The sequence below is a fragment of the Psammomys obesus genome, unplaced genomic scaffold, assembly GCF_907164565.1.
Source record: "Psammomys obesus unplaced genomic scaffold, mPsaObe1.curated_primary_1811, whole genome shotgun sequence".
NCBI lineage: Eukaryota > Metazoa > Chordata > Mammalia > Rodentia > Muridae > Psammomys > Psammomys obesus.
In genome coordinates, this window is record NW_026596046.1 from 4547691 (window position 1) to 4570016 (window position 22326).

General features: G+C 47.2%; 1 protein-coding gene across 1 annotated transcript in view; it reads left to right on the forward strand.

Moving 5' to 3' along the window:
- Pcsk6 (proprotein convertase subtilisin/kexin type 6) overlaps positions 1–22326 on the forward strand; it is a gene marked incomplete at its 5' end in the record, with an annotated part of 183756 nt that overhangs the window by 107413 nt on the left and 54017 nt on the right. Inside the window, 4 exons of the mRNA XM_055623317.1 lie at positions 1755–1858; positions 3306–3423; positions 13020–13208; positions 16824–16960. Of these exons, the coding sequence (XP_055479292.1) occupies positions 1755–1858; positions 3306–3423; positions 13020–13208; positions 16824–16960 (548 nt within the window). The remainder of the gene's footprint in view (positions 1–1754; positions 1859–3305; positions 3424–13019; positions 13209–16823; positions 16961–22326) is intronic.

Below are 22326 nucleotides of genomic sequence, written 5' to 3' on the forward strand. Positions count from 1 at the left end.
AAGGAAGGAAGGAAGGAAGGAAGGAAGGAAGGAAGGAAGGAAGGAAGGAAAGAAAGAAAGAAGGAAGGAAAGAGGAAACTGACACATGTCGTAGTAGGAATGAGCCTTGAAGATGTCATCCTGAGATGAGACAAATATTCTTATTACTGATCTTCTAAGAGATCCCTTTTAAAAGTCATATCTATAGGACTAGGAAGCAGAGTGGAGGTTGCCAGGGATGGAGAAAGTCTGTATGGAGAGTTGGTGTTTGGTGGTGTTTCAAGGTCTGAGGTGGTTTTGGATGGTGGCGCTGGCTGTACAACCTTGTGACTGTACCTGATGCCCTGAACTGCTTTTAATGTTTAAAATGGTAAATTATACTTCCTGGGTTGCTTCAGCACACACACGCAGTGGACGTGGGGGAAATGTTTGTGTTACTGTGGGCCTAGGCAGGTGTGGGCCTAAGGAGGCAGCCAAGGCCCAGGTGGATTGTCTCGTCCAAAGCCGTTCTTGGGAGCAGCTGCTCCTCCAGGTGGCCCTTGAGTGCCCTGGTCATTGGCTTGCCTCCGCCATAGGAGCACGTGTGGCCCAGGCAGGCATCCATAACAGACAGCTGTGGACACAGAGTAGGCTCCTGGTGCCTCAGAAGCTATCCCGAGGGCCATCCTGGTCACTCTCCTTTCAACAAGTGCTGAGAAGACAGAATGGAAAGGAGCTGGCTTTTTGAAGGGGAGAAGAAGGGTGCTCGTTTGTTCTTGGCTAATCTGATTGAAAGATAATTTGGATACATGTGCACTTAATGAAACATTGACATGTACTTCTTGGTGGGACCGTGGGTGGGACCATGAGCACGGACATCAAGCTTTCCACTCAGCTGTTAGTTTCACGTGGCAAAAATATATTCCTGCTCTGGGTGGGTCTGCTGTAGCTGTTGCGTGAACTGTATTTAAAGCATCCCTGCAGGAGGCTTATGCGTGCAGACACCCAGATTCCATGACAACTAATGCGGAAGAGAAGACAGGAATAGGGGTTTCGTTTTCTGCTTTTCTCTACTCGGCGACAGTATGAAAAGCACCGCTTTCATCAAGTTCTAGGGCTTTCCGGAATGTAAACTGCTCCCCTGAAAGACTCCAAGTGCCACTAACACTAATATTTTTATACTTCTTAGAGGTTGTACAGTTATGCTGTTCTTTCATCCTAAAAGTGACCATAAGAATAGCCAGGACCAAGCTCAGCCCTCCCAGACAGTGTAACATGGGTTCATTGCGGGGGGGGGGGGGGGGGCAGAGCAATTACACGGAGCCTGATTTCAGAGGCGTTTAAAATCCAAGAAATATGGTGTGTGATTGACACTGGAGCCATGTTTTCTTGGATGGCACAGTTCTATGTGCACTGAAAAGAGGTGTTGTAAATTTAGAATTCTTACAGTCTGCAGCCGGGCTTCCCCATAGACTGGAGCCCTTCTTAGTATACCCTTGTGCACGGTGACAGAGAACTGTTCCATGTACTTGGTAAGCATTTCCAGTGGCATTAAAAGTTTTCTCTTCTCCGATTCCAAAATGCCTGTTACAAACTCCAGTGGGTTTGGCAGGCTGTAGATTTTTAGATCCTTAGAAGGCTTTCGGCTCAGGGTTCAGCTGCTAGAGATCGCTGTTGTAGAGTGAACCCTCGTGGGGGTTTGCAAGCTGAGCCTTGGGCTGGCTCGCCATACCTCCTTGGAATGGCCTGCCTAGCCAGCACCACCGACTTCAATGGCGTCTGCTCTGTCGTTGCAGCAACCAGTTAACCTGGAGGGATGTACAGCACCTGCTTGTGAAGACGTCCCGGCCAGCTCATCTGAAGGCGAGTGACTGGAAAGTCAACGGCGCTGGGCACAAAGGTGGGCTGCTCCTGGTGGGCTGGGAGGGGTGCCGCGGTGGCCCTTGAGGAAGCCCAGATAACATCCACTGTTATCCTCGGCAGTGTGTCTCGGGGATCTAAAATGCTCTGCAGCGATTTAAGGACACTTTCCCAGAGCACGCACCAGCATGAAGGGACAGCCTTGGTGTCCCAGAGTCCAAGTCCTTAAGTGCCACACCTTTTGCCATGTCCAGGGTTTGTTAAACAGTCCTGTTTCAATTTGCTCCTGGATGTTTGTTTTCCACAAAGAAATGGGATTGACAGGGCAGCTTTGGAGCCAGGCATGAGGGCATGTGCCTAAAGTCTAAGTATTCAGGAGACTGTAGTGGAGGGGCCATGAGTTCAAAGCCAGGCTCTGCCATTTTGGTACTCCCCTTCAGTTTTCCCTTCTGTGCAAAAAAGACATTAAGATAGCTATGTAATTTACTCCTGCCCTCTAAACCTGCTGCCAGCCAGCCCCTTTGTTAAAGAAGTAACTGATGGCACACGGGGCCTCTGTCAGCACAGTGGGGTAACCTGGCTCCATGGTCAGGACATAGTCAACCCAGTTATTAGTGGTTTCTGAGATGGCAGTTGACAGGAAGTACTTGAAAAGCATTTCTGTTGGCCATGGTGCGTTAGAGAGAACTTGTCCCATTTTCTGAAGCTCAGGTCCAACTATTGTGACTCCAAGCCTGACACTGCTGTCTGTACATCTAGTCGATCCCTGGTGCTGTGAGTAAGGAGGGATGCTCCTTTGAATGAAGAGGTCATTGACTGGGCCTCATATATCTTCGTTTGCAGTTGGTGGTAGTGTACTGTAGCATGGCCCTCCCTTTCAATCCTGGTCTAATTAAAAAGGAAAGTAGATTGTATCGGATCTTGACCTTGCCCTGAAATTCAGCTTTCAAACCTTCCCTCCTGGCCAGCCCGCGAGCACTCTGACAGAGGGCTGTTGTCCCAGGAACTCTGAGACTCAGTAGCAAGAGAAAATTGTTTTAAAAACAACAGCAGTTGGCCTTGTTTTTATCGTACCTGTTGCACATCACAGTCACGCGCCCGGATTTTTAGGGTTTGTGAGGCGATCATACCCAGAGCCTTGAACAGGCTAGGCAGGCACCCAGGACCAACATCCAGGGCCCTGGGGCTTTCAGGTTTGTTTCTCTTGTCTACTCTGAGTTTCAGGGGATACGCATGTTGGCAGGTTCCCCCAACATAAAGAAACCTGACCTTATCCTCTCAAGAGAACGCTCTGGATTCTGTCCCAGGGTAGGACATATGTCCCAGCCAGGCCTCCCGAACTGAAACAGTTCAGTTCAGAGGGTAATAAAGCTGGACCAGATCTCAGGGGGACCTGTCGGCACCTTCAAGTGACCTTAAGGTGACACAGCTGACAAAGCTGGGGGGCAGGGCAGGACATGCTGGCTCTGAAGGCCCTGTTTTTTCAGTTAGCCATCTGTATGGATTTGGTTTGGTGGATGCCGAAGCTCTCGTCCTGGAGGCAAGGAAGTGGACGGCAGTACCATCCCAGCATATGTGCGTGGCCACCGCAGACAAAAGGCCCAGGTAAGGCTCTGCTCTGACGCTCGTGGCTGAGAGCTGGCTGTGCTGCGGGTGTGTGTGTGTGTGTGTGTGTGTGTGTGTGTGTGTGTGTGTATGTTCAACCCTACATCTTTGTGCACACAGACAGGAAGGATCCCATGGGTAGTGCCCATCTATACGTGCCTCAGTTTTCCTTATTGCTCAGCTAAGAAGATGCACTTCTAGACCTCTGACTCTATAGAGGCCTTAGGTCCTTTTTGTGGCAGATTATGCCACTGCAGGGGGTCCATAGGTCTAGCAGAGACGGACAGACAGGGATCTGCTTTGCCCTCAGGGATATGAGACTAGCAGGCACAGGGCCTTCCTGTTCCACCAGGTAGAGGTTGACACCATAACCACAGCCCAGTCCCACCCAGCTTGGGCGTGAACAAGAGCAGTGAAGCCTGCCCCTTCTCTATAGCAAGCTAGTGGTGGCCGGGATGTGGAGGGGCTCAGGGACTGCACAGCATCTCTGCATTGATTTTATCCAGACCCATAAACCTTCTTTGAAAAAAAAAATTTATTTAATTTTATTTTATGCCCACTGGTATGGAGGTGTCAGATCACCTGGGACTGGAGTTGCAGACAGTTGTGAGCTGCCGTGTTGGTGCTGGGAATTGGACCTGAGCCCTCCAGTGCTCTTAACCACTGAGCCATCTCTCCAGCCCCCCCCATAAACCTTCTTAAGGCTTAAGCACTAGAATGTTTAAACAGGTTCTGAGAATGGAGCTATAGGACCCCCGCTTCATCTCCTTTTTTGTGCTACCCTTTGGAGGAAGTATTTTAAACCAGTTACCTGTGTCGGTTGTAAAACAGGAGATGTTTTTTACGAAACCACAAAAATGGGCTGTGACATAGATGAGATGGGAAGAAGCCTAGTCCGTTCAGGCGTCAGATTATCCTGAATTGTGTCATTGCAGCTGTGCTTCCTAAGACCGTGAGCACAGTGCTTCTTTACCTTTGTGTGTGAATGAGACTTGATGGAGTAATCAGCAGCGCTTGGGGATGCGGCTCTCGTTGAACACCTGCCTGGCACGTGGAAAGCCCGTGTTTCCATCCCCGGCACTGAAAGATGAAAAACCAAACACAGGGGCCAGGCTGGCACAGTCAGTAAAACTTCTGAGGTAGAAGCATGAGGACTTGAGTTTGGATAACCAGAACCTACATGAATCTGGTCATGGCAGCACACATCTATAACCTTAGCACTGGGAGGTAGAGACAAAAGGATCTCCAAAAATGGCTGTCCAGCTAGTCTAGGCCATCAGTGAGCTCTGGGCTTAATGAGAGACTGTCTCAAGAGACAAAGTGGAAGCCAGGAGCGGTGGCACACACCTGTAATCTCAGCACTCGGGGAAGCAGAGGCAGACAAGTCTCTGTGAGTTCAAGGCCAGCCTGGTCTACAAAGAAAGTTCATGACAACCGAGACTATACATAGAAATTGTGTCTCACTACAAAATAATAATAATAATAAAGGTAAAGTGGAGAGCAATACTGAAAGAGACCAATGTCAGGGTCTGGCTTCCACATTTATATACACAAGTACGCACAGATGTGTACACAGAGAGAGACAGAGACTTACACGGCAGGGGAGGCAGAAAGAGCAAGATACATTGTTTTATCTACAAATGCAGACCACTTCTTCAAGCTCGCCTCTTCCGTGAACGTGTATACCTCTTATATTAAGCTCTTTTGCCACAAAATGCTGAGAGTTGTGTTTCTTGAGCATGCTTTGAAATTGGGGAGCTGAGAGAATGTTTGGTGGGTGAGTAGCCACTGAAGGGCCTTTCAAAACATGGTGTTTCCACCCTGTGGCCAATTGAAGCCACTGACTACTGGGGCTATCACTCTTCAGACCAGACAGGTCTACTAGTCAGCAAGCAGGTCTCACCGTTGGCTTCTCCAGAACCCATTTCCTCCCGAAAGCTTTTGTGCTAAACCTGAGGAGAGAGCCGCACCGGATAAAGGGGCCCTTTGCCTGTGGTGACTTTGTCTGCTGGGAGCGGCCTGTAACACGGGCAGGCAGTGCCGGTCAGGGGAGCCTGCCTCCCGCTCTGGTCCCTCCCGCCCAGCTCCCCAGCCAGGGCGGCTCCTGAATGGAGCATTCTTTTCCTGCCAGAAATCTGTTTAAGATGATCGAGTGGTGCCTAGGTGGCGAGCGGTTGTTTTTATTTTTTTTTATTTTGTTTTCTGAGTGAAAGCACACAGAGTCTAGACAGCATAGGTTGAGGGAACCCACCATAACATACAGTATGACATTGTTCCTATCCTTTGAGGAAAGCAAGGAGCCTACAAACTCCGAAAAGGGGGCAAGAATCAGACTTCTGTTTCTAAAGGAAAATCCTCTTTCCCCTGTGCTGTTTCTGACTCTGTCTGGAATTTTCAGCCAACCTCCTGAGGTCTCAGACCACTTGCCCGACTCCACTACTTGATTGTTCCTAAGGACATAAAGGCCTTCAGAGGAGCAGATATCCCCTCTCTACCAGCGTGTCCCATGTCTCACCCCCTGGAGAGCTACAGCTCGGCTGCTATCAGGCTATGGAAGGGGGTTCAGTCATCAGCTCCTGGGATGCTGACCCCCATCTCTCAGCTACCTTTCTCCCACAGCCGCTTTGCTCAGCTGAGATCACCTAGCTTTAAATAGACAGGAAGTTTCCCCAGTGTCTGCTTCTACCGACCCCTCAACCCCCTACTCCTCCCACCCACCACCCACCACATACCACCCACCCCCATCCCCACCCCCACCGTACCACCACTCAGAGCACTGACTGCTCTTGGCCTCCTTCTGAGTTCTCCTAATAGAACCCTAGGCCTTTCTGTCTAAAACCTAGCCTCAGCTACTTCCCATGGCCAGATGAGAGTAAGAAAGAAAACAAGAGGGAAAGAGAAAACTGGAGAGGGAGAGAGGAAGGGGACAGGAGAGTGAGAATATCTGTGTGTATGTATAACCCTGTGTATTGTGTGTGGCACATTTACCAGCTTCTCCTCTTAATGGAAGGGCATGCTACTCTGCTGTGGCCCAAGGTCAAACCATTCGCTAGACTTTAAGTCCAGCGTCTGGAAGGCTTTATGGCTGCACCTGCTAGCTCTTGGATGATGTTGTATGGAGTTGGAATGGCAAGGTGTTATTCCTTTGGCTGTATAGGACAGCAACCTCTGACCCATCCCTGAGTGGGATACCTCCCTCTTCTGAACAGGGTAGATCCCATGACCCAGGGAGACAGAACCTCACTAACAAGGACAGTGACTGACAAGGACTCCCCTGGCTATGGAGCCTTCCTGCTCACCCAGCCTTGCTTAGAAACTGGCATTATGTCACTGTGCCCCAAATGACTGCCTGGCACTAGCACTCAGTAGCCCCTGGCATCCCTCATTGAGCAGCTTTCTCCTGTGCTGCCCGGCTGGTGAACCATAGCCCCTGAATGGTTAGCTCAGGCTGAGAGGAGCAGGGTGGCTGACAGGAGTGGGAAGGGAGGAGGATGTGAATCAACCTACAATGACAGTCACAACAGACGCAGGACCTTACCTCCCTCCCCAGAAGAAAGCTATCCTTGGTTCTCTGTAATCTGAAGAGAAGGCATCCCTCATATAGAAAAGGACCAGCCAAAGGGGGCCCAGGGAATTTGTAATCTGGACACTGAATGTCTGTGGACATTTGGCCTCAAGTAGAAGTTCCTTAGGGTAAGGTCAGGGAACCAATCAGGACAAAGGACCATGGAAAGAGTGTCTGGGGTGATGAGCAAAGCAGCAGGGCCTCTGCTCTTACTGGACTTTGCTGAGTAGACTCTGCAGTCTGCTGTCCCCCAAGACCCCACAATAGACAGGACTGGGACCAAGGCTTCCTCTGCAGAGGTCACAGTGCAAGGCTGTCATGGATATTATTCCACAATACTAACTCTAAATGAAAAAAACAAGGGACAGTCCCTTGAACCTAAGGACAGTAGAATCTTGTGGGTATTATTGGATGAAAACGTAGGTGTGGCCTGGATCATTGTTCTTGTGATAGTCAAGCACACATCCCTAAAGACAGCCTTACCTGCTTTGGGGCACAAGTAATTATAATCTATTTGGAGCAGTGGTTCTCAGCCTTCCTAATATTGTTTGTCATGTTGTGATGAACCCCAACCATAAAGTGATTTTTGTTGCTATTTCGTAACTGTAGCTACTATTACGAGTCATCATGTAAATATCCGCATTTTCTGATGGGTTTGGGTGACCCTTGTGAAAGGGTCCTTCATCCCCGAAAGGGGTCGTGAACCCCCAAAGAGGTTGTGGAGCCATCGGTTTAGAGCCTTTCTTCCATGAAAGGATGGTAATTGGATCATAAGCCGTGACTTCTCCCTGTGCAGAATGGCTTTGGAATCTCTGTGAAGAGAAGGGTAAAATGAATCCTTTCATGGCTTTTATTCAAGTGAAAAAGAGAGCCAAGCCCAGTGAAATTTTTCTGAATTATTAAAATCACAGTTGACCCAGTGGGTTTTTCTAGCCAGTACTTCCCTGCATTTTAAAAAATCCAGACTCTGTGAAGTAGCCTGTGGTGCTCACAGCTCCCAACTTGATGGTGGAGAGGTGACAACAGCAGAAGGGTCAGATAGGCAGCAGAAAGTGCGAGAACATGCCAGTGGGTCTTAAAGGATTGCCACTTTGAAGACTCCCATTCAGAATTTTACTTCCTTTGGCCTATCTTTTATTTCAAGCTTCTTATTTCCTGTCTCCGCCCTCCTTCCACTCTCCCTCCCTCCTTCTGTGAATATTGAAGATGATCCATACAGTAGATGATCAGTTCATAGGTATCTGTCTAGAATCAGCTCTAGGTTAATCGTATCCCACCTTTCCTGCATCTCATTTCTGTGATTTCCACACTGCTTAAGATGTTCTCCGTATGACTGTGACTGACAGAAAATGGGTGACAGTTTCATCGTATAGATATCTATAGATGCCTTTTGTACTGACTGGTACTGACTCATTGGCATTGAACTCGGAGCCTCTAGTACCATCACGCATGCCTGAACTGCATGCGGCATGACTATTTCTCTATAAGACACATGCAGTTTAGGCATGAGTGATGGCCCAATAGCAGCAGACAGCACTCCATCCATGCTTGGGGCGTTTGGAGGTGGGGCTCATAAGAAGCAAAACTCCAGCAAAGCATAAAAAAATGAAAAGCACATCACCACAGAGGGTGTGAAATAGGAACCTGTTTACGGTGTGAGAGCTGAAACAGGACACGGAACACAGCCTTGCCTGACCTCAGCTGGGACATCCGTGTTGAGTGACTCAGACTTTGCTGCTCTGTGCCACAAAGGTGAATTTGAGTATGTAAATAACTTACAGGGAGCCAGCAAAAAAACAAAAACAAAAACAAAAACAAACAAACAAAAAAACCTCAGAGTCAGAACAATAAGAACTCACCGGATTTTAATGGTTATTTTAACTTCCTATCCGAGTGAATCTTGGGTTGATGTCACTACTGGACATAGAATAAAAGGGTTGCTGGCAAATATAAACACCGTATACTCAGTCTAAATTAGTGTTGAATAGGCTTGCTCCTATCACTAAATTTTATTTTTAACCTAAACATCATGCTATGGTTTAATAATCAGAAGTAATTTCATCTAGCTGGGCATATAATCCCAGCATTTAAGAGATGGTGGCAGGAAAATCAGGAGTTCAAGCTCATCATCATGTGCATAGTTGGCCCAAGGTCAGCTGACCCTGTGTCAACCTTCCCTCACATCAAAATATAAACGCACTGATGTGGTGTGTCATATGTCATTAGCAAAGCCGTCTTTACTTGAGCTGATTCTGTCGACAACTTTAATTCGAGAACGTAGATAGATCTAGGAGATGATTTGCTGAGTTATTTTCTCATACTTGGATTTAGTAGTTGCAGTCCAATGAATGTTCTCACCTACCCACTCACTACTCTTCAGAAGGTCACTGAAGACATTTCCAGAACCAGCTTCTCTCTGGGCCTCAGTGGGTCAGCTCCCCCATCTTCCCCATCCAGATGCCAAATATACCAGAGGAAAGGACTCTGTTATCTCTTGATTACCATGGGTATCCACCCCAACATGATTTCAGAATTGCCAAGGAGAAACAGCGCTAGTCAATTCTTGCCCTGAGCCCTGCAGAGTAGAAAAGCATCATTGGCCTGCCAGTGCAAGCCTCCGGGAGCTAGAGTGAGCACTGGCCTTACAGTGCAAGGCTGCAGGAGCTGGAGTGAGGTCCTCGGGGTGAAACTAAAAATTGTGGCTTATGGTAGCTTCTTGGCTAGAGCAGAAAGATCAGTAGCAAGTCATAAGGGCCAGCCATAGCGCGTTTCTGACAGGGCTCTGCCTTCCTCTGTTCTTCTGTGCTGTTTAGTCACTTGAAAACATTTATCTTTGACTTTGAATATTATTTTCACACAAGTCTCAAACATTAGGAATTTTTCTACATCTTTATACATTGGAGAAAGCTAGGAGGCCACCGTATATTTGTGGCATGGATGCCTTGTTATGATGGCTACCATCTGGTAGCCTTCTGCTTCCTTGGAATGGCATGGGCCCAGAGAATCATGGGCCCAGGAGGCAAGAACATCTGGAGATGAGTAATCAGTCCTGATGTGCGGCTTGATGGGAAGTGGCATCTTTGTGTCCTTAGGGATCACATCCAAGTCCCCAGCGTCCCTCACTCAATCAGAGGCCAGTCCTCTAATTCACTGAGTTCCACTAGGACTTTTGGTAGATGGCACCACATAAGACAACAACTTTAGAATTTAATTGCAGGGAAGCCTTTGCAGTCAGGAACTTTAAGATTTTTCTAAATCAGTTTTCAGGATTAAAGAACAGTGTTCATGTGACAAATAGTCCCTGGGAATTTTTATTTTATTTTTATTTTTTTTAATTCTTTATTAATTACACTTTATTCACTTTGTATCCCCCCTGTGGTTCCCTCCCTCCTCCCGTCCCAATCCCTCCCTTCCTCCTCCCTCTGCACGCATTCCCCGCCCCAAGTCCACTGATAGGGGAGGCGTTCTTTTCCTTGCTTCTGATACTAGTCTATTAGTTCTCATCAGAAGTGGCTACATTGTCTTCTTCTGTAGCCTGGTAAGGCTGCTCCCCCCTCAGGGGGAGGTGATTAAAGAGCAGGCCAATCAGTTCATGTCAGAGACAGTCCCTGTTCCTGTGAATTTTTAAACAAACAAACAAACAAACAAACAAAAAAGAATTTACAGTTGACTTATAGTTTCTGTATTGTCTTTGCAATGATTACAACATAGGGAATAATTTCCATTTTTTTAAAGCTCTATCCTTTTCATGTACTCTTTCGTTCTGCCATGGAGTTAAGCAAATCTTACAAGTAATGTGTGTTTTTTTGTTTTTGTTTTGTTTTTTGACACTTGGCTTCATGACTTTTTGGAGTTTCTGTCAAAAGCCAGGACAATTGCAGCTTGGCTATTTTGACTGTTTGAAAGCCTCCTTCTTTTTACTTCTCATTAAGAAATGTGAAAGCCCCTTATTTGGAGCATTAGGCTATTTGCTTGGGCAGCAGCAGTGGGAATAAAGTACAGGAAGCAGGCCAACACCTTGCCCTTGCAGTGAGGAGTGTCCGGACTACCAGCCCTCCCCTAGAACTGGCAGCAATCGGGAGTCCTGGTGGCTGAGTGATTTCACAGTTAAGAGATTTCACATAAAAACTAATTGTTACAGTTAGCTTTGTGCCCCAGGCAGGCTGGTCCCCAGCCCCAGAGGAGCTTAATATCTTGGCTGTGAAAACCAAGACAGACGCCACTAATTCCTGCAGGGGCCAAACTGCCCACCAGCCCACCATCCTGGCACTGCAGTGGAATGGCTCCCCGTGGGGGAGACTAGCCCAGATTCCTCTCCCTGTAGCTGGAGTCCCTTAGCAGGAACCAGTCACAGTAAGACAAGTGAAGCTAAGCGAAATGGGTTTTTCCTTTAGGTATGGGCGCACTGAGCCCCGAGCTAGACATCTGCAAGGCAGTAGCAGGTGATTAGCTGTCTTTTCTTCACTATGTTCCTATTCACTTAAATCTTGTGTTCTTATCCTTGGGATCCAGGTTTCCTCAACAGTATTCTAGGACTATTTCTAGGGTGTGGTGATCCCTCTGTCCAATAGTAAAAGGCTGAGGGAGAGAACAGTGTTCTAATCTTGGTTAGATCTTTGTTTACTTTGATGTTGCTCTCCAGCTTGGGAAAGTGTTAAAAGGTTAAGTGTGAATGTCATTCCTAGGTCTTGGGGCATCACATTTCAAAACTCTGAGGCAGGGTGCCAGTGACCCTGTTTCCCCACCTTCACTAAGGAGCCCTTTGTCACCAACATGCTCAGTTTGCATTTTGAGTGCAGAGGTAGCGTACCACAGGTGAACACTTTATCTGAAAGGGTGTGTGGGCCTGTTCTGTGCACCCTGAGGGTCTGGCTTCTGAGAAACTTTGTATTCTGGTTCTGCCACAGTAGTGGGGCCCCTGACCAGTAAACCCTGTAAACTAGTAAAGCCTGGAGAAAGCAATGAAAGAAGCCAGCCTCTAAGTTAATTTATGGTACATGCAAAGCATGTTTTTCAAATATTTACAGAGTCTGGGGGCATTACATCACTATTTCTAGTTGTTTTGGATGTTTTCTTATGACTCAAGCCCAGCAGAGCCCAGCGATACCATTCCTGAGAGGCTCCAAACACATGTTTGTTCCAGGCGTCTCTAGAGGGAAGCCCTGCAGAGAGGGACAAGCCTTCTATAATGAACCCAGCTCAGGCCACAGAGCGGGGAATTACTAATGTGCTGTTGGGTGGCAATCAGGTCTCCACCAAAGAATGGCATCTTTATTCAATTTACAAATTGGGGGGGAGGAGCCGAGCTTTTAGAGGCAGGAACCTTCAGAACCTTCAAAGCAGCCCGTAGGCACAGGGTTTGTGTCCGTCTCCCACTTCTGAAAAACTGGTGGGAATGATTTTTTTGAGTGGCTGGAGATGTGCTTGTCCTCAGCTTCCATCCCATGTGACAGAAGGGCCTCTGGGTTATTAAAGTGCCATCGTTCATTTCCTTCATGAGGCAATGGGTCGGCAGTCCTCCAGCAGGATGGCTGGAAGCCTACCAGCCGTAGCACATTCAGTCCCTTGAGTGTGGGTCCACCCAAGGAGACAAGGCAGAGAGATTGAAGCTGTGTGACATTGACGCAGCCCTCCCTTCTCCCAGGATGGATGGGCTGATCCTTGTAAGCTTCCCCACCAGTGCCTTGTGCTGGTTGGTCGGCTTCATCATGCCCTTTTCAAGCTCTTGAGAAAGTGAGCTGGCCACGTGCTCTTTAAAGAGGTTACCTCCTGAGTACCAAAGGAAAGGCCCCCAGAAACAGTGGCCCCAAGTGTGTGTGAAGACCCATAAGCAAATTCCAGAACTGTAAAGTTTTCTGAGCAGTAGTCAGAATGGAACACCCAAGAGTGGGACCTCTGTGACTCCCTGGGAACTCCCAGAACCCAGAGGCCACAGCAGGGGAAGGACAGTCTGGAGTGTTGTAGTCCATGGCCCTCCCTGTGTGAGACTAAGCCTCTGGTGTCCAGCACTTTGCCTGTTTCTCCTTCCCAGGAGCATCCCCATTGTGCAGGTGCTGCGGACCACGGCCCTGACCAATGCCTGTGCGGACCACTCAGACCAGCGAGTAGTCTACCTGGAGCACGTGGTAGTCCGAATCTCTATCTCACACCCACGCCGGGGCGACCTCCAGATCCACCTGATTTCTCCCTCCGGAACCAAGTCTCAACTTTTGGCAAAGAGGTAAGGCCATTCTCCACAAGAATTGCTCCTCATGAAGGCCTTATTTCCTCTGGATCCCTGCAGGGTTCCCCTACACAGGGAATCAGGGGTTCTCTTTGAGCCTACACAGGTAGGACCCACAACCCTGAAGAGCAGGCCAGGGCCTTTGAAACAGACCTGTGAAACTTTCATCTTCAGAAAATGATAGGAGTTGCTGCTTGTCGGTGGGGGTGGGATTCGGGTGGGATTCGTGTTATGTCCCCATTGCTCTCGCAAGTGCATTCAAGGTCGTGACCATCTTGTTCAGTTGACACTGAAGCTGAGGTTTGCTCCTCTCTGGGAGCATCTCCCGACCCACTTCTGGGCTGCTCCTGAGGGCCAGGAGTGGCTGGGGACTGCTGGAGCCTTCTCAGCTTCCTATAGGGTTGTGGAAGGCTGCGCTGTGCAGTTATGTCTTGAATGTTGTCTGTGCAGTTGTAACATGAAGGCACGTGCTTGGATGGACTTGACTTTCAGGTAGGTAGAGCAAAAGCATTTGTAGCAATCTGGGGGTATTCAGGGAGAGCCAGACCACCAATTGGCACTTTCTAGCTAAGAAGCAGAGTGGGGGAAGTTTCACAGACAGCCCAGTGTTTCTAGAACTTTCATGTTATAGTAAATTAATAAAATAAATGTCGGGATTTAGAATGGCTATTATTTATTATTAGCCTTAAGATTATCATTGACGTGTTATATAACCAGCTAACACAAATACTAAGACACAGACACCTGTTAGATTTTATAATTGCCTTATTTACCTTGGGCCGGGCAGATATTCTTACCTGAATCACCTGAATTCCTACCTGAATTCCTGTCTGAATCACCCCACCATCCATCTCCCAGCCCCCATCCAGTACCATCTTCCTTAACCATCCTATCTTCCATCCACAATCTTATAAATATTTACTTTTATTCTTTATCTGGCCTTTTTTTTCCTCCATTGTGTTGTCCTCCTTCTTCCTCTCTTCCTGTTTCCCATGATTCTTCTCAAAAGCCCAGGAACTCTAGCCACACCTACCCCATTCTGCCCTGCCCAGGTATAGGCTGTTTAATCAACCAATCAGGTATTATGTCTTAGGCAAGTTTACACAAACAAGAATGGGTGTATCCAGCAGGCAGTAACCAGATCTCCAGGGCCAGTAATTAGCGTTAGACCAACCTCCACCACTTTCACATGTCCCTCAGCCCTTATCCTAGGGTGTAGGGAGCCTGGAAGAATGAGAAGCAGGGTGTGCAGAAAATTCTCTCACAGGATCAAAGAGGATCTGCCATTTTTCTTTGCCCCTCTGACCACTCCTCTTGCATAAGACAGAGCTGTCAGAGAACTATGAAAGGTTGTCAGGACCACTGTCCCAAGAAGAGGGGATCTGCGCTCCAGCCCTCTATGCAGCCCCCAGGATGGGCAGCAGGCAGCAGGCGATGGGCCTGGCATCAGCTTTGTCCTCAGTGCATTCGAGGGAACCCTGGAGCAACTCTAGGAGATGGTTCTAAGAGTCCCTACCAACTCCCACTTTCCTAGCAGACCAACTTGGAGACACCTCTCTCCAGAAGGCCACCTCAGCTACACTCAGCCTTGTTTACCCTATGCACAGGGTGTAGAGGCCACCATAAGGGGCTTACGAAGCTTGAAGGTGCCAGCCAGCAAGCTCAAGCTTAATGACTTGCTTTCGAATTTTCAAAATGGTTGCCTAAGGATCTGCATTTCTAGCTTTTGTTCAAAACTTGGAAGCTCACCCTCCCTGGACCCCTTTTTCTAGCACTGCCTGGCTAGAGCTAAGTGGAGGGCAAGTTTGCCTCAGGGTACCCCATGCTGCCTGTTCCATGCTAGGGCCTGGCATGAGCATGAGATGTTCTGACCCCTTTGTGACCTCCACGGAGGCAGAGCTTGCCCAGAAATTCCTGGTGTGGGTATTCAAAGCCACAGGGAGGTTTAGCAGCTTCGGGCCAGAGGCAGGTATAGGCAGGGGGGAAGCAGTGAATACAGGGCCTTGGAGCCTAGAGAGGTGAGCTTATATCCCAGCCTCTGCACATCCCATCCAGGATCCATGTGGGAGCCAGGCACTTGGCCTCTTTCTATGCCTCATCTGGATATGACATTCCACTTTTCCATAAACGTTAAGAATAGTATAAGAATCGAATATGATAAGACGGATAAAAATGCTTGGCTACTGGTCCTGTCCTGCTGAAATCAGTCCAGCCCTCTGAGTTGTCAGAACTTCCAGCAAGCGACATGCCCACTGCCAGCTCTGCTTTCCTTCTCCTCTGACCTGCCATTCATCCTTCTGTCTCAGCTCAGGTGTCTGAGTTCCCTGCCACCCAGAGCTGGCCCTGTGGCTTTGTTTGGAATGCCCCCGTTGCTAGGAATGCTTGCAAGCACTTGAAAGCACTACCCTGAGGCCACCTGGCAGTCACTGGGAATTTGGTGTTTGAGTCTTGGGAATTTGGTGTTTTGCCAAGAGTCTGTGCATGATATCAAGATTGTGGTTTGGGAATCTGTTACCTTCTACCTGGTTTCACATTGGCCTGTACTCCATAGGCATTTTTACCTTGCCAGCTTTTACATTGAGAGCTGGCGTTCCTAAGGGCCTCAGCATCTGCAAGACAGTTTGTCTTTGCTTTAGCCCCAATGTTTCAGGTTCCCCTTGGCTTTGTATGAAAGCCAACTTTGCCCCTGGCAGTTTCCCCTGCAAAGAATGTTCTCTTGAACAACATCATGTTGTTTCCAGTGTTCAGGGAGCCCCCAAAGGAGAACGGCAGAGAACTTCCATATTTGAACTTCTAATGAACAGTAGAAGTGTCCAGTGCAAATTCTTATCCCCAAGTAGAAATGCCTAATTTAAGATGGCTGGGGATGTAGCTCAGTGCTAAAGTACTTGCCTAGCATGCATAAGGTCATGGCTTCAGTCCCTCAACACCAGAAAAAAGGAAGAGGGAATTAGTATCAGCAGTTGCTTCTGTTTCTGTGTGGACTGAGTATGAAAAATGCAGGAGGCTGACGGTCTAGGGACTTGTAGAGACAGCTGAGGAAAGACCTTTGTTTTAGTTAGGGTTTCTATAGCTGCAATGAAACACCATGTCCAAAACGGAAGTCCAAAACACCATGTCCAAAAAGGAGGAAAGGGTTCATTGAAGGAAGTCAGGACAGAAACTCACACAAGGTGGGATCCTGGAGGCAGGAGCTGATGCATAGGCCATGGAGGGGTGCTGCTTACTGGCTTGCTCAGCTTTTTTCTCACAGAACCCAGGACCACCAGCCCAGGGATGAGTTGGGCCCTCCCCCATTGATCACTAATTGAGAAAATTAGGGAAGTTAAGGAAGCCCTGTAAGATAATGGAGGTGGGCCTCAGCTATAACACATTGGAAGACAGAGCTAGCAAGATGGTCCTATGGCTAAGGGCAAATGCCTACAAGCCCACGTGAACTCCATTCCCTGGGACCCACATGGGAGAAGGAGAGACCTGGCCCCTGGCCCCTGACCCCAGGTGGGTAGATCAGAGTCCTCCTTGAGCTGCCCACCTCCAGCCTGGCTCTCCACTCCCCCAGCCTGGCTCCTCAGACAGGGCCTTCATTTTCTAAAGTGGCATTTCCTATTGCAGATTGCTGGATTTTTCCAATGAGGGGTTCACAAACTGGGAATTCATGACCGTCCACTGCTGGGGAGAAAAGGCTGAAGGAGAATGGACTTTGGAAGTCCAGGACATACCATCGCAGGTCCGAAACCCGGAGAAACAAGGTCAGTGGCTCTCAGCATTTCACAACCCCTTTTAGGTGTCAATGCTTTATTTAACGGCAGTGTTGCTGGTACGTCTTTGTCTTATGGGGATAAAATCCGCCATCATAATCATTTCCAAGTTGAGTAACTTCTGTATATTCATGAAATTGTGCAACCATCCTGTCTATCTAGCTCGAGAACATCTCATCCCCTCAGAGACAAAGGCTGTAACCATACAGCAGTCGCTCCCATCCCCTCCTCTGCTCTAACCCCCTGTGCCTCCAGTTTATTTTTCGTCTCTGAATTTTTCTATTCTGGACGTTTTCTATAGAGACATAGCCTGTGGCTTTTCTTCATTTGGCATTATTTTAAAAAATCAGTCTATGACACAGTACACATCAGACTTCACTACTTTCTTGACCAAATAATATCCCATTGGACATGCATACTGTCCATTGTTGGGCAGTCACTGTCTGATGGAAACGCAGATGTTCTCACCATTCTGAATTGGGCTTGTGGGGGCATTCGTGTGTGTGGTTATGGGTTTTCATTTCTCCCAGTTTTATACCCAGGGGCTGATGGGTCTGAATCTGCACCATTTCTCATTCCGTCGGTGTTGGTGTGGGGGGGGGGCGGTTTCCATCCACATTCTCCCTAGCACCTGCCATTTAGTTTTCTTTGTGCTAATAATCATCCTGTGGGTGTGAAATGGTACCTGTGGTTTTGATTTGCAATTCCCTAATGACTCAGGAAGTTAAATAGCTTTTCATGTTCTTGCTGTTCATTTGTGTATATTCTTTGGGGAGATGTTTGTTCAAGTACTTCAAGTATTTTTAGAAATGGCTTCCTTACTTTTGTATCGTTAGGTTATAGGAATTTTTATCACATATAATTTGAAAATATTTTTCTCGTCACTTGAGTGATGGGATCCTTTGGTACTCAGAACTTTGTGATGAGGCCCAGTTATTTTGTTTTCTCTTGGCTATCAAATTTTAAAAATTGGCTAACTATTCTACTTTGCTTCCTGTTGCTGCGATAAACACCGTATATGATCAAAAGCAGCTTGGAAAAGGGAAGGGCTTACTTGGCTTATGGCATCCATCATCTAGGGAAGTCAGGGCAGGAAATCAAGGCAGGAACCTAGAGGCAGAAACTGAAACAGAAGCCATAGAAGAATGCTACTTACTGGCTTGCTCCCACTGGCTTCCTTGGCTACCTTTCTTATACAGCCCAGGGCCACTTGCCCAAGGATGGAACAGCTCATATTGGACTGGATGCACTACGACATAATAAACAATCGGGAAAATTCTCCACTTGATGCCCACAGGCCAGTCTGATGGGAGGCTGCTACTCAATTGAGGTTCCCTCTTCCTGGGTAACTCTCCTGTGTCAAGTTGAAACCATCATGCTAACATAGTATGTGGTGGTTTGGATATAACTGGCCCCCATAGGCCCATAGGGAGTGACACTATTAGGAGGTGTGGCCTTGCTGAACAAATGTGTCACTGTGAGGGAGGCTTTGTGGTCTCCTATGCTCAAGCTATGTCAAGTGTGGCACACAGACTCTTTCTGTTGCCTGTGGATCAACATGGAGAACTCTCAGCTCCTTCTCCAGCACCGTGTCCACTTGGATGCTGCCATGTTTCCTGCCATGATGATAATGGACTATACCTCTTAAATGAAGCCAGCCCCAATTGAATGTTCTTCTTTATGAGAGTTGCCATGGTCATGGTGTCTCTCCACGGCAATGAAACCCGCACTAAGACACAGTGTCACCGAGGTTTATTCCTATGCTCTCTTTTTTGTAGCTTTGGTTCTTTAAGTTAGGTATTGGATCTATTTTGGCTAATTGTGGTGGTTTGACTGAGAATGTCCCCTGTAAGCTCCTATGTTTGAATACTTGGGCCCCAGTTGGTAGAACTATCTGGGAAGAATTAGAGGGTGCGGCCTTGTTGGAGGAGGCGTGTCACATCACAGTGATGAGGGACGGGAGCATTTGAGGTTTCAAAGGCCTACAACCATTCCCAGTTAAGTTTTACTCTACCTCATGCTTGTGGAACAAGATGTAAGCTCTCATCTTACGTGGTGCTGCTTGTCTGCTGCCGTGCTCTCCAGCGTGATGGCCTAACCTTCTGACACTAAAAGCCCCCAAATTAAACATTTTCTTTTAGAAGCTGCCTTTGTCATAGTGTCTTATAACAGCCATAAAATATAGCTAAGAGATTAATGTATATATCTTGAGGAGAGGAGCCAAATTCATCTTTCTGAACAAGGCTATTTATTTTCTAAGTACCATTTATTGATGAAAACCTTCTCCCTCCCATGATATGAACTGAAAACTGTTGTCACAATCCACTGGTGATGGGTTCAAGGATTTATTTCTGGACCCTCAGTTCTGTTACATTGCAGTGCACTCCTTTATAAATTTAAAGTCAACCGACTTTGTAATTTTTCAAAATCGTTTTGGCTATTTTGAATCTCTTGTAAATTTATATGGCTTTAGAGATGAACCTGTGAATTTCTTATTTTTATTTTCTAGCTTTCATGGCAGTTAAGCCATTTAGGGGCATGTGGCTGTCTAAGCAGTAACTCTCCTAGCAGAGCAACATTATTGCTTCATTATTTCACTGGTCAGCAAGATTTTGCTTTTAGTTTTCAGCATGCAAGCTTTGTCCTGCTTTGCCTACACTTATTGCTGCTAAATATTTTGTTCTTTTGGGTGCTGTTCTAAGTGAAATTGATTTTGTTGTTGTTGAAGTCTCTTTTTGTTTGTTTGTTTTTCTGGTTTTTCAAGACAGGGTTTCTCTATGTAGCCTTAGCTGTCCTGGACTCACTCTGTAGACCAGGCTGGCCTCGAACTCATAGAGATCCACCTAACTCTGCCTCCCTGAGTGCTGGGATTAAAGGCATGCCCAGCTCAGTTTTTTTTAAATTAAATTTTTATTTTATGTGGATAGGTGTTTTGCTTGTGCCACACTTGCATGCTTGGTGCCTGTGGAGTCCAAAAGGAGACACCAGATGCCCTGGACCTGGAGTAACATATGGTTGTGAGACACCATGAAGGTGATAGGAATTGAATCCAGGTCTCTGGAAGAGCAGCCAATTTTCTGAACCACTGAACTCTCATCTTTCTTCCTTCCTTTCTTTCTTTCTTTCTTCCTTCCTTCCTTCCTTCCTTCCTTCCTTTCTTTCTTTCCTTCTTTCTTTCTTTCTTTCTTTCTTTCTTTCTTTCTTTCTTTCTTTCTTTCTTTCTTTCTTCTTTTCCTTCTGTTAAGATTTATTTTTATTTATGCATATGTTCATATGTGTATATGTCTATGTGAGTGTTTGCCATGTATATTGAGGTACCCAGAGAGACCAGAAGAGGATGTTGGATCCTCTGGAGCTGGAGTTGCAGGCTACTGTAAGCCCTTGACACGGGTGCTGAGATCTAAGCTCCAGCTCTTTAAAAAAAAAAGCAGCAAGTGCTTTTAATCACTGAGCCATCTTTCCAGCCCCCAGAATTATTTTTCTTAATTTTTGTCTTAGATGGTTTGTATTTCTGATGATTTGATACCTTTCTATAACTCCTTCTAGTTTAATAATTTATTTAACAAATATTTATTGTGTAACTATCTTAGTCTAGGTGATGGAGTTCGACCAAGAAAGAATGCTAGGGTAACCATCACGTCTTGTAGTCATCCACAGAGGCTAGTAAACTTTCCCCATAGATCTCTGGTCTGGGCCAGGGTCTTAGTGTTGTGTGGAACAGTTTCTGTGAGGTTTGCCTTCACCGTTTGTTCTGTTGTTAAGAAACAGCGCTGTCCCTTTTCTGTGAAGACAAACACCTTCCCTCAGTCATCCTATGAATGTCTAATACCCTCCTGCCTCAGGTCACTCACAATTCTTCTAGGGGGTTGTATTGTTATCTTAAAAGGTTAGGGGCTTTATCAAAATGGTTTACTTTAAATGAACAAGTCATCTATGAGAATTCTCCCAAATTCGCTCTCTGACTTTAAAGTAACTATTATAAGAAGATATTGATAAATTCTAAAAATATGAAAGCATAAAATTTTAATGACTTTTCCCATTTTCATTGCAGAAACTCTTAAATTGTTTCTTTTGTAATCCCCAAAGCCTATGGGCCTAGCATTAAAACTTGAGGTTGCTTTTCCATGCCAGCCACCTGATCAAGCACACCCCACTCTGGGTACCTCAGAGTTCCTGTCTGTGTACCAGCCCACTGGCCTGCTTGCCTGTGAGGTTGGTGTTATGGGCAGAAGCATGTGGGGGCCGGTGGCAGTCTCTTCACCTCTCCGAATGAGTCATTGCTCTGCGTCGTGAGTAGAGGACAGTGAGCCCTGCCCTATCTAGGGCAGCTAAGAAGGCCCAGGCTGACCCCTGAGACACTGTTTCCTAAGCTACTGTTCCTGGCTCTGTCTTCATTAGCTTTTCAGAATGAGTCTAAGCCTCTTTAACAGGGTCACACTGTCTCAGTTAGGTTTCTATTGCTGTGATAAAACCCGCAATCAAAAGCATAAGAAGGGAAGGGTTTATTTCATCTTACACCTTCAGATCACACTTCATCACTGAGGGAAACCAGGCCAGGAACTTCAGTTCCAGAGAGGAACTGAAGCAGAACCCATGGAGGAATACTGCTTAGCTTGTTCCTCATGGCTTGCTCAGCCTGCTTTCTTATAGCACCCAGGACCACCTGTCCAGGGATGGCCCCACCGACAGTGAGCTGGTTCCTCCCACATCAATCATGAATCCAGAAAATGTGTTAAAGACTTAGCTCCAGGCCAATCTGATGGAGACATTTTCGTAATTGAGGTTCCCCTTTTCAGCTATGGCTAGGTTTGGGTCAAGTTGGCATAAGAACTGCACAGCCACCCTCAGCCACAAGGTCACCCTCTACAGCGGTCCCATGGTACAGTGGATCCACCCTCCTGCTGATGCCTGCCACCTTGGGCAGAAGCCTTCCTGGGCCTCAGTCTCCTCGTTTAGAAAATGGGGTGATGGGGACTGGGAAAACGGCTCAGTAAGCAGAGTGCCAGCTATGCAAGCGTGAGGAGCCCTAGCACCCACATCAAAGCCAAACACATGCACATGTGTGTGATCCCAGTGATGGGGGGACTGTGGCAGGAAGCTCCCTGAGGCTTGCTGGCCAGCCATGCCTGCTGGATTGGTGAGCTCTAGGTTCAGTGAGAGGCCCTGCCTCAAAAAAAAATAGAGGGGAGAGTGATCAAGGAAGACACCCACTATTAAGCTCTGGCCTTTGAACATACACACATGTACCCATGTGAACATGTCACATACCACACACATATAGGAAAGGAAAAGAAAATGGGATGATGCTGTCCACGAGGTCAAATTACAGGATGAAGTCTGCCAATATAAGCAGGGAG